This window comes from Balaenoptera acutorostrata, chromosome 10 (genome assembly GCF_949987535.1).
Source record: "Balaenoptera acutorostrata chromosome 10, mBalAcu1.1, whole genome shotgun sequence".
Lineage (NCBI taxonomy): Eukaryota > Metazoa > Chordata > Mammalia > Artiodactyla > Balaenopteridae > Balaenoptera > Balaenoptera acutorostrata.
Window position 1 is genome coordinate 44688503 of NC_080073.1, and position 12767 is coordinate 44701269.

Below are 12767 nucleotides of genomic sequence, written 5' to 3' on the forward strand. Positions count from 1 at the left end.
TAATATGTGAACACAAATGGTAAATCCCCAACTTAAAAAAGGTTTAGCCAACTGCTCTTCCCAGCCTGGAACTAAGATAGGGTGTGTGTGCAACTGAGAGAAGGCCAGAGAAAACGCAATGGGCCTTAAAAGGTCAAATGCCATGGCTTACCTCGTCTTGCTCTGGGTTTGTTTCCACTAACTGCTAATGACAGTTTACTCACTGGCTAAAGGCCACTGTTTAGATTGATGCCATGGACAGCAGCTAAAGACCAGGCATGCAGTGTCTCATCACCCGTCATGAGCAGAGTTCTATCATTACCACAGTTTTTGTAATAAGGAAGCCAAGTGTCCAAGAGGTTAAGTAACTTGATCAAGGTCACACAACTAGTCATTTGCAGGTCCAGGAAATGAGTTCATATCTCTGACTTCAATCTATTATTCCATGTTTGATTCCATATTGCCTCCAAGGAAGGCTCTGGAAGAAAGTTGGGGGTGGAAGCATTGCTACACAAGGAATTAGTGTGAGAAAGAAAAATGTGACTGGTCAAAATTTGTAGCATTACTGTAGAACCCAGTGATTCCCTAAACCTATTTGCAAGGCTAACAATCAAAGTGGGTAATGGTGGTCTGCCAACTCAGTGACACAGTGCACTGGGCTCACTGAAGACCTTGGATAATCTTATATCTCCTCTGTCTCCTCCTCTCTCTCTCTCTCTAACTCTCTCTCAGGGGGAAGCTTTTTTGAGGCAAACCTGGAGAATGAAGGAAGTATTTCAGGCAGTGACTCAACATTTTATAGGCAGTCAGAAGGTAAGTCTGCTTAAGGGTTTACACCTAATGGGAGGTTAGAGCACTACAAACACCTTCAGACCGTCAGGGTCCCCCATGGCATTGGAACCACTGATGCAACTCTGTTATTGTGTGTGAGAGTCTCCCTGGGTCTTCTTTAATTGCCATTTGTGTGAATCCATCATCAAAATAGGTGAATATATCTAAGGTGTAGCCTAGAGAAGTACATTCCCTACCAACCACTAGATACTTAAAATCAACTAGTGTGTGTTTTTCTGGAGTTGGAATATGACAATCAACACACTCACTTGTGCAATTAATATTAAAATATTCTTATAAAGAATGTACCATTTACTGATCAACTTTTACTTTTTTATACCAGTACAGTCATCCCCTTAGAGCAAAGGTTAAAAGCAAAACAAACATCTTCCAATTCCAAATAAAACCTCCTCCAACAGTCTGGCTCCTTCTCCAAAGCACTGGGTGTTGGGAACAGGTGCCTCCTAGTCCCCCTGGCCCTGTGGCCCCCCACAGTGCTTCTGCACTCTCTCTGTTCTCTCCTTGGGCACCTTCTCATGAAGGTCTCATCCTCTATCATCCTTGCTGCCTGAGACTTCTCCCTGTGAGAAGTCACATGGCTTTGGTGCACCTCTGTCTGAATGCCTAGCCCTTACTTCAGCCCAGAGTTCTAGACTCGGTGTTCTGATGCTTGGTCACCAAGACCTGCAGCCCCTCCAGGGATCTTAACTTCAGCATATCCCAGTCAAGCTCCTCAGCCACTTAAGTCCACCAGCAAGACTTACCTTTTCCTCAATCCCCCTCCCCACTTCCACCCAGTCACCCAAATTCCTATGGGTTCTATTTGCAATCCCATCCTTTTCTTTCTGTTCCAAGGTCTATGGCCTGAGCGCCTCCTTGCCCTCAACTCTCCTGTATTAATATTAATTTCAGTAACCATCTATATCAGCCAGGGTTCTCCAGAGTAACAGAACCAATAGGGTATGCACACATAACACACACACACACAAAAAGAGGTTCGTTTCAAGGACTCAGCTCATACAACTGCAGGGCCTGGCAAGCCCATAGAATACGTCAGCTGACTAGAAATTCTAGTAGGAGTTGATGCTTAAGTCTTGAGGCAGAATTTCTTCTCTGGGAAACCTCTGTTTTTGCTCTTAAGGCCTTTCAACTGATTGGATGAGACCTACTCACATTTTCAAGGGTAATCTCCTTTACTTAAAGTCAACTATGGTAACCATAACGTGGACCACACCTACAAAACACCTTCACAGCAACACCTGGGTTAGTGTTTGATTAAACAGCTGGGTGCTATAGCTTCACCAAGTTGACACATAAAACTAACAGTCCCCCCCACCTGACTGGTCCTCTGAACTTCAGTCACTCTGCCTCTGCCTTCTTATCCTCCCTCCGCACCCCACCAGTTTTTATCTCTGAAACACCCTCTCAAGCCTTCACTTTCAGCCCAAACATCTTAGTGCTCCACTCCACCTCATGCCAAAATCACAGACGTGGCCTCCAGCCTTTTTGATGGCTCTAGGCTCTTCCTCTCCAGGGCTCTGTGGAAGCTGGTGACTATCCCCATCATAGGATCTCCAGCACGCCTCTTAGCAGTTACCTACGCACCTGATCACCCAATAGCTCGGAAAGCACACGAGGGCATGGGCTCAGCTCGTGTCTGTCGAGGCATCACTGGGACCCTCAGAGAGCCTAGTGCTGGGGAGGTCTTGGTGCACTTTGAATCAACATGAATTTGTGGGGCGCCACTTCTATGAAGAATACATTGATTCTCAGAGGCAAAGAATATACAAACCAATTTTCACTGCAAAGTAAAGGAGCTGTTACAGTGGAGGATTACTGGACTGAATGTCAATATTATGACATAGTATGAGTGTGTTTTGTGTTTGGTAATTGCAATCATTGTTGCTTTTGTTGTGGTCATCCATTTACAATGCTTGGTGTCAGTCTATCTCTTGTAAAAATAAAATACAGTGTGTGTGCGTGAAAAAAAAAAAAAGAATACATTGATTGGTATCTTGAAGAAGAGAGATGGGAGATACAGTGTCTGTCTCCAGGGAGCACTGAGTGTGGTGACAACTTAAATTTTATAGACTCTTCTGATAGAAACACTGGGGAAATTATGTGTTCACTCAGCCACCTGAGGGGTGCCGAGCCCTGAGCTGGGTTGCCCCTGTGTGTCTCTGTCAGGACTGTCACAGCCAGCCTGTGATGTCCTTGTCAGCTGCCTGGCTAGATGGCTTTGACTTTAATTGGGTTGGTTTGGGACATTTTGTTACGTTTGCCAAATGCCACTTTCTGTCCACATGTGCGTCTTTAGGAGCCTAAGAAGCTTGAATTAAGTATTTCAATTAAGGGATTGATTAATTAATGAATTGATATATTTACACCTTGTCTCATTCTACAAAGAATCTGAGGCAGCTTTCAGGAGATATGCATGTGTTAAATAATGCATGACTAGGAGATTATACATGGAAACAGGAGGTTGAAATCAGGGAAAAGGAGACATAGGCAAGCAGCCCCTGCAGACCTCTGTTCTTGTGCCTGATGTGAGTCGGGCTTCTGGGGTGAACTGAGAGGAATGATAGAAATTCTCACTTTCAAGTAAGAAGCAAAATATCTAGTACCTCCAGGAAGCAAAACTCTTCCAAGTATTTGACTTCAAAAAGAATTTTGTCACCTGCAGAAGTCCTTTGACTTGGGAAAACTTCCGTTTGTCACCATATGCAAAAAATATGTTCACTAAATATATGATAGCATTATTTTAAAAAATCATGTTAGCTTGTGTTTATCTCATTTTCATGGTTAAAATCATGGGATTTGGAGACAGAGAGCCCTGAATTCAAATCTCAGCTCTCTGTCTCACTGCGCAACGTTGGGTGAGTTATTTGACCTCTCTGTGCTTCAGTTCTCTCATCTATAAAACGGTGCCTACTCAATGAGTTGTTGGAAGGATCCACTGTGATCATGTATGAGACCCTCAGTCTGCGGCCCAGCACGTGGTTGAGCTCGGCAATATCGGCCAATGTTATCGATAGTATGGGTTTAGAGTCTAGAAAATTCTTCCATGGATTTTGTGTTTGCATTAAACCATGAGCACAGCCCTTAGGAGATTTCACAATTTTCCTCCCTATCATTATAATGATACATTACGTGCACAAAATAAAACATAATCTTTATCTGAGAAAGTAGATGAAGAACCGTTATTTCCTTATATTACGTCCTTTTGTCCAGTCGTCTTTAAGCCACTTTGTATGTTTTGGAGCTTGTCCTTGCCTTTCAGAAAGCGGTCTATGTTCTGTTTCCTGTCTAGGACATAGCATGATGGACACATTGGCTGTCGCCCTACGGGTGGCTGAAGAGGCCATCGAAGAAGCGATCTCCAAAGCAGAAGCCTATGGGGACAGCCTGGTATGCCCCCCGCCGCCCCGTCACAACGTCTGTTTGGGAGGAGGTGTGGGTGGGGTCCTGGCTGCCAAGAGAAAGTGCAGGTTGTGGGGAAACCGTCATCATGATAGCCATCCTTGACTAGAGCCTATCCTCCCCCTGCATTTGTGGTCAGGACTCCTGAGAAAGCGATTGCCAAGTCTCCCAAACACACCCACAGCTCACGACGTTCTCTTCCTCCCTCTGCAGGACAAGCAGAATGAGGCCAGTTACCTGCGGGACCACAGGGAGGAGCTGACTGAGGAACTGGCCACGACCATCCTGCAGAAGGTAGGTGGGCCCTAGCGTCCAGATGGTGCAATTTACCACCCTGGCCTGGACCAGGGCCTTTGGTGAGCAGAAGAGCCGCCATAGGCGCCTTTGTTGTCTTGGGCACCATTTCTTCTGTTCTTCTCACTTTCTCCATTGTACTCTGGGGCTAATGCAGAGGGGTTGAATTGCACTGCAAAAACTAAGCGGTGTGAACGTGGTTGCCTTTAGGGATTGAGCTGGTGGGTGAGGAGCCAGGAACCCAGCCCAGAGACCTTCGTAAAAATGGACTCATTAAATCCAAGTGGCCATGCCCAACCTAGCAAGCAGTGCAAACAAGTTGAAGCCTTCCCTCGTGATGCTTGGTATCTGTCCCCTCCTTAGGGCTTTCAGACACTTCCTAAAGTCAGGATGTACGGCCAGAGACTCTGGGTTTGCGATCCACTTCCACTATTTATGAGCTGTGTGTCCTTGACCGATAACCCCTAAGCCTCATTCATCATCTGTAAAATGGGGAGAGTTATAGTAGGTAGCTCTTAGAATTATTTTGAGAATTAAATGAGGTAAAGCATATATGGTGCCAAGCACAGAGACTGGCACACAGTAGGCACTTAATAAACAGAAGTTGTCAGCATTGTAAAAGGACTACTTGTAAACTGTAAAGTGATGTAGAATGTTCAAGGCTTTAGTTGTGCTGTTTTATCATAAGACAGACCTGAAATCAGATGGTATTCTGTTGAAACTAAAGTCTTTTCTTTTTTTTAAGATTTTTTTTTATGTGGACCATTTTTTTTAGTCTTTTTTGAATTTGTTACAATATTGCTTCTGTTTTATGTTTTGGTTTTTTGGCCACAAGGCATTTGGGATCTTAGCTCCCCAACCAGGGATTGAACCTGCACCCCCTGCACCGGAAGGCAACGTCTTAACCACTGGACCGCCAGGGAAGACCCTGAAACTAAGCTCTTACATGGCTAAAAATTTCCCAGAGATGGTCCCAGTTACCCCACATAGCACTGGAGCCCTCTCCAATAATGTGTCCCCTTTGTCACCCACCTCCTCCCCAGATCATAAGAAAACAGAAGAGCAAAAGTGAGCAGCACGTGGAAGAGGAGCCGGAGTGGCCACAGCCCCAGAGCTGCCGTGCGAAGGCAGCTGACAAGGCGACCACAGCCTCCCCGGGAGGCCACCGAGCTTCCACCACCTCCTGGGTGAGTCCCCACGCCATGCCGGCCCACCCCCTACAGGTGCCCTGCATGTGTGCAGGTCAGAGCCGTTCTCCCCACAGAAATGGGGACACCACGCTTAACATCTATAGTTAGCACATGTGCCTGCCAGACAGCCTGAGGTTCCTGAAGGGCAGGGAGAGATGCAGAGAGCGCTGAGTGGGGGCCAGGAGGCCTGTGCTCTCACACACATGGAGGTGGGTTTTTACACAGAGACCAGTCTGGGAAAAATAACGATGTCAACAGGCTTTTGAAAATTAATCCTGAAAAGAGTTGTACTGAGTCCCATGGAAAAAATGGCTTTCTGAAGGCCAGGTGTGCTCTTACAACTTGAGCACTTGCTTTACTGAAACTGAGAAATGACGAGAGAATTGCCACTGCCTTCTGAGGTCACATATGGACGTGGGCGGGAAGTCGGGGTGTGAGTAGACCTTTTTGTTCGTCATCCCCAACCACAAAGCACAGTGTCCTTCCTGTGCCCCGAGGGTCTGGGCCTGCCACGTCTGCGGTAGAGTCACCAAGCCCGTAAAATCCTTTGGTATGTGTTTAAGCAGCCCCGGCAAGGATGTGGAAAATGGGATAGAGGCTGGGCCCTCCGTGAGGAAATTCAGCAAGAAAGAGCAGGACTGGCCAGCAGGGCTGGTGTTCTATCAGCTGCAGGTGCCCACAGTCATAGCACAGGGTAAAGGACAGGGCAACACACAGGTGCAATTTATAACTGGAAAGGCAGAATAAAAAAGAATGAAATAATGCCATCTGCAGCAATGTGGATGGACCTAGAGATTATCATACTAAGTGAAGCACAGGGAACTATATTCAATATCTTATAATAACCTATAATGGAAACAATCTGAAAAACTACATATATGTAAGTGACTCACTTTGCTGTACAACTGAAAATAATACAATATTGTAAATCAACTATATTTCAATTAAAAAAAAACTGGAAAGGAAGACATGGGAAAAGCACCCCATCACACATTATTTCTTTTACTCTCCACCAAAAGGTGGGGACAGGTATTATTGGGCCCATTTTATAGGTAAAGAAACTATAGTTTTAGCATAACTTGCCTAAGCTCCCACAGCTAGTGATCAGGGGGGTCGGGAGTTGAATACCTTTTTCCTGTTCCAAAGCTTTTGATCTAGCTTCCTCCTCTAAAACGTGAGACCAATGGACTCGATCCCTAAGGTCCCTTTCATCCCAGAGGTTCTAGGTCTGCACTGTCCAATATGGTGACCACAAGACACAAGTGACAATTTAATTAAAGTTAAATTTAAAATCCAGTTCTTCAGTCACACTGGCCACATTTCAAGTCCTCAACAGCCCCTGGGACTGGTGGCTACTTTATTGGGCAGTGCAGATACAGAACATTTCCAGCCTCCCTGAAAAGTTTTCTTACACAGCTCTGGTCTAGGGAGCTAGATAAAGACGGTGCGAGAAGCAGAGGGCATAAAAGCAGAAATGCTTCTGGAGGCTGGCCAGAGCCTGGACGTGAACCAGCAGGCCAAGCCTCGGTTCTTGGGGACTTCGAGGAAGGTGGCTCTCCCACCTTTCCACGAGCCGTTCTCGCCCCAGACGCTCACCTTCCTCATCTGCCTGAGCCCCACTCCAGGGGTGCTGACTCACGGGGTCTGGGGCGGAGCTGGGCATCAGTACATTGACCCAAAGCTGGCGGGGGATGCCGGGAAGGCTGCAGGCTTAAGGACGGCCTCTTCGTGATATCTTCAGGAGGGCACCCTGACCTACAGACCCTGGATGGCCCTAAACCAGTGGTCTCCTGGCAGTGCTTCCTCCTTTATCCTCAGTTCTCCGAGGACACGAATACCCTGGCTCCAGGGGTAACTATGCAGAACCCCATAACACTGCAGGCCTCCCTCCTTGGGCTGAACTGCAAAACCCAAACTTAATCCATCCCCACGCTGACAGGATTTCTCATTTATTCTCTTGAAAGAAAGTTCAGTGTGATTGTCCTCTTTTTAATTTCCTCCTTTATTGCGTGGCTCTCCCAGTAGGGGGGTCAGTGCAATCTAGCTTTCAAAGCCTTAAGATGCAATATCCTGAAAGGCACCAGTGCAGGGGTTATAATTCATTTAGTGCCTATCTCTTTGGGCGCGTGTATATAAAAAGTCGTCTCTGTATTAATACGGTGATCCTATTGATAATAATGATGACAGCAGAGGCTGGGCATACGCTATGCCCGGGGACTAAGGTGCATCTCTGTCTGACTCTGTCTCTTCTCTATCCTTCCCTGTTTTCCTCAGCCTTTTCCCTTTGTGCTTTTGTCATTTTCCTCCCTCACATTTGCTCACTCCTTTAAATGACTATAGGGCAGACCTGAAGTATTTTTCATTATTGTTATAATTATTGGATTGAATTTAATGACTATGCCCGACCCTAAAAATACAAAGCAAAGCTATGTCTCAGTTGTTATTCATATGAACACTGTTATCGATCCCTTTGCCCATAAACCCTTGATACTAAAAACATTCTCTCCCTGTTTTATGATGTGGGCTCCTTGAGAGCAAAGACTTATTTTGAAGCCATGACTGGTGCCCCAGGGAGCCTGCCCTGGTGGCAGTGATGATAATCATTGCAGTCATAGCAACAATATACCACTCCAAGAAATACAGGTAGAACAGGACGCTGCTGCCCACACGGGGGACCAGCGGCTGCAGAGGAAGCTTTAACAAAGGTAACTGATGATCACACTGCAAGTTTTGCCTAGAGCTTCAGAACCAGCTGGTTTGGATGGCAGGTCCTGCTGCGTTGGAGCATGCTAGCCAGGAGTGCCTTGTCCCCAGGCTTTCAGCAAAAGGGTGTCAGGCACAGTAGCAAGAGGGCATGGAAGAGCATCACCTCGGAGCCAGACAGACCCAAGGTCAAGCCCTGCCTCCGCCCTGCGCCAACCTTGTGCTTGGGCAAGTTATTCCAGGCTGCCGCAGCTCACTCATGTGCACCCAATTGGACTGAGTGAGGGGATGGAGGTCTTGCCCTGGCTCAGTGGCAGAGCTTAATAAATGCTATTATTTTTGACTGATATTTACTGAGTGCATTCTGTGTGCTAGACATGGCACTGATTCCTTTCTGTGAGGAAACTGAAGCTTAGAACAGATCCTCCCAAGATCCCACATAGCAAGAGGAGGAGCTGGCATGGACCCTACCCAACACACTACCCATTCATGCCCAAAGAGTTATGAGGCGGGGCCTGTTTGAACTTCTCAGTCTATCTTTGCAAGGCTTTGCTGGCATGCTAACATTCCTGAACCCATGGACTCCACCCTCCATGCCCAGCCCCCCAGCATACACATGCAGACACTGTAACTCAGGCCCACCTGACCTGACATCACCAGCCCTGTTTCTTCCATGGACCCTAGCGTGGGTAAGAGGAAGAAAAACAAAAGCTGTGGGTGGGAACGTAAGGGTGGGCACAGAGGGCCCAGCCAGGGAAACAAGGCAAATAAATTAATCAAGTAATCCCATCACTTCCCGAGAGCCACACAGTTTGAACCAACTGGCAAGTAAAAGTGTCGTGGTTGCGCCATCTTCTGGGCAATATGTTTACTGCAATGAGTTTGTGGCAAAACTGGGTCTAGGGTCTGGGGCTTTTCCACCCTGGCTGGAGACAGCAGGCCAGCAGTGTCCTGAGATGCGCTGGAGTCAGCTCTTTGGGGATTCTTGTGATTGTCAGGGTATAGCTGTTTTTCCTAGTGTGAAACAATGGCTTGCCTGAAATAGATTACAAAAGCCTGGCATCCTCAACTCATGAAAAACATAGATCCCCTCTTCCCTGCTGGGACCACAGAAGGACTTTTCATTGCTTGATCTTGGCTTTTGTAGGCGAGGGAGCATTTCTGTCCTATAGAAATGGAGCCCAGCCACCTCCTACAGCCACACACATACAGAAATAAAATATTGTTTGAGCCACTGCAAAACGAAATACTATCATTTCCTCTCTTTCAAACATGTATTCAGTGATTTACAGTGAGAAGTGTGAAGATAGAAAAATAAAGACCAGGGTATAGAAAACAGCTCAGGTGAGGCTGCAGTAATACTGCACCTGGCAATAGGCCATCAGCTCCTTAGGGCCACACCTGTGTCTTACATCCTACAAATTCAGTCACAAACATGGGACCGAGGGTCACACCCAAAAGACCATCCCTGTCTTCAAGGAGCTCACAGTCTGTGGAGGAGTCGATATGTTGGAATAGGACTGTAGGAGAGACAGGAAGAGCCGTGCGATCACACAGAAGGGGGGTCTTCTTGCCAGTCCAAGGTGGGAGGCGTGTCAAGGGTATGTTCCCCTGAATATATGGGAGTTTGCCATGGAAGGATTTTTTTTCTTCATTTTTAACAACTTCACTTGCCAACAGACTGTCACCCTTAATCTCTGCCTCTGTGATAGCTGCTCATCATCTGTCAAGGATTTCACAAAATTATAGACGGCTCCCTGAATACCCAACCCCAAGAAAACCTTGGTTGTTGTGAAGTATCAGAGCTGCTCAGGTCGCTAGAGACAGGGTCAGTGCTTGCTGTGCCCTCGGAATGATGGAACTGGTACCCAACTGAGAGCCACTTGACGCGTGTGTTAGCTTTTCTCTCCTCCAAGTAAGACCTTGCCCTCCATGACATAAATGAGGATGACAGTGGGCTTCTTCTTTGTTTCTCTTGATCCCCAGTGTCATCCAAGAAGTTAGTAAGATCATCATCATCATCATCATCAGGCACTTCTGAAAACCTATCCTGTAGCCCACCCCAAATCACATTCACTCCACAGTAAACATTCATTGATTTCCAGTTCCGTACCAGTTACTGTGCCAGGGGCTGGGGATGTCACCCTTAGCAGTCCATTAACCTCCTTCAGTTGCTTGCACCAGGCAAAAAAACAGATGTTGCAATAGAGTGTCGTATAACACAGCAAGAATAGAAGCCGCCAGGACCCCCAGCCCAGCTTGAGGAAGGGGGTTTCCCACAGACCGTGGCCTGTTTGAACTGAATGCACACTGAATCTCATCTAATCGATAAGAGGTGGAGAGCTCCTCCACTCCTGGGCTGCATTAACCTGTGACCGTGCATCGAACGGCAGGTCTGGAGACCCGTCATACTCTCTTCTGTAATCAAAGGGGTGGGAGGCAGTTTGTGACCCTTGGTACACAGCTTAAAGTATTCCGTAGTTGTTATGCAAACCCATCTTCCTCCTGGATCGGCCTCAAGGTCTTGTGAGGGGAAATAGAAGAGGTTTCCTATGACTCCTTCTGGACCAGAACTGGCTGTACCACCCTCTCCAACAAAGTGTGCCAGACGCCCTATGTCTGAGGGCTGCTGGGCCCTGGCCTAGCCTGCGATGATGGTGATGCTGGGCCTCGAGCCTCAGTCCTCTCTGAGTCTTTTCTCAGACTGGTTAACCATCCTTTGGGGCAAGGCTACAAAGTGCATTGTCCTCTCCCAAAACCCTGGTCATCATGCTCAATTTTCTCACCTATATGTCCTGGATCCGGTGTTTGCTATTCTCCTTTGTTATTCTCAAACACCTTTTTAAAGCTCATACTTATTATGCAATTACTGTGTGCAGAGCAAGATTAGGTTTCTGCTTCTCAACAAATTGAGTCACTCAGCCAAGGTGTTGTAGCAGAGGTGGTCTTGGAGCCCAGATACAGCTGAGTCCTGAGTCCAGCCTCAGCCGCCCGAGGGCCCTGCCCACAGCTCTCCAAACATGCTCCCCTCTTGTCTCCTACTCTCAGGACCTGTGGCGGGAGAGGAAGAAAGTTACCAAGATGAGCCAGTTCCTCGCGGGAGAGAAGGCAGCAGGGCTGTTGTTGTTGAGGTTGGCCAGCTGGTGGCGCCAAACTGCCTGGGGCCTGAGTCAGAGATGGGTACTTCGCTTCCTATCTCAGAGAGGCTTTCGTTCCTGTTTCACCCATATAGAAAGATCAAAGTAAATCACCAACAGAAGGGAATTCTTTCATTAAATGACAATGGAAAAAATTGGTCTCTCTCTGTATGATGAAATTCCCTACACAGAACATTTGAGCTTCAGATTCTCAGTATAACATTTGTAACATACAGAAATGATACAACTCAAACATGTTTCTTGTCAGTCATTTGAAATCCCTTTTGTACCACTTGCCCTTAGGTTAGAGTTTATTTTCCTTTTTTTAACTAAATGGGAATGTGTTGCAAAGGCTCTGGGCTTGTGGACTGATCATCCTTGGTTCACTTGTCTATTGCAGCACTTAAATTGTGCTATAACTTTCTACTTACACTGCTGAAATGCTCAGGTTTGGAGGCCTTTGAAGGGAAGATGCTCTCATTTTCATCACACACAGTTGGCCCTAAGAAATCTTGGCCGAGAGAATGGCTGGGTAAACAGGAGCCATGTGAGAACCTGCTCTGTCGGATTCCACCACATCTCTGATGCTTTCTGGCAGGCCTGTGTGCTTGTAATGGAATAAACAGGAACCATGTGTGCCATTATATGGCATGATGCACTGATCTGCAACTTCTAAACCTCAACACGAGAAAAGCCATTACCATCAGCTGTGTCTTCTCCATGCGGTGGGACGCCTGCGGATCTGAAGGCACTCCTCCTGGGGACTGTGCCTTACAAGGTCACCCCTTCCCCTCTTTTCTTTCCACAGCGGTCACAGTCTGTGTTCTCACTCAGCAGAGAAGATGCCCTGAGGACCTCTTCGCTGGAGGTTGCATCGAGGCAGCCAAGGGAGGAGGAGGCGTGGCCCAGCTGGAAGAGCGTGGACAGGCTGGATGAGACAAGTAACTGTTCTAAGCAGCATGTGCTTGGTCTGTGGGTTTCAAAAATGCTGTTGGGAGGCTTCTCGGCTGTCGTGTGGTTGCTCAGCCCTTCCTACCATCAGTCTGAATGGGGATGTGTCCATTTGGGACAGCTGGGCCACCAAGTCATGAGGTCTCTCGCACAGCACACAATATATAATGTGGACATGTTTCCCACATGGGCAGTTTTCCTTCTGAGACCCGTGAGACAGTGGGCAAGTGTGTTCAGATCACTTGGCTACACAGCCCCCCTT

The 12767-nt window shown here is 47.2% G+C and overlaps 1 protein-coding gene across 2 annotated transcripts in view; it reads left to right on the forward strand.

Moving 5' to 3' along the window:
- Positions 1 to 12767, forward strand: part of MYRIP (myosin VIIA and Rab interacting protein) — a 224014-nt gene that overhangs the window by 143983 nt on the left and 67264 nt on the right. For both annotated transcript variants that reach the window (XM_057555467.1, XM_057555468.1), the window contains 5 exons: positions 712 to 792; positions 4121 to 4218; positions 4444 to 4524; positions 5568 to 5711; positions 12363 to 12495. In XM_057555467.1, the coding sequence (XP_057411450.1) occupies positions 712 to 792; positions 4121 to 4218; positions 4444 to 4524; positions 5568 to 5711; positions 12363 to 12495 (537 nt within the window). The remainder of the gene's footprint in view (positions 1 to 711; positions 793 to 4120; positions 4219 to 4443; positions 4525 to 5567; positions 5712 to 12362; positions 12496 to 12767) is intronic.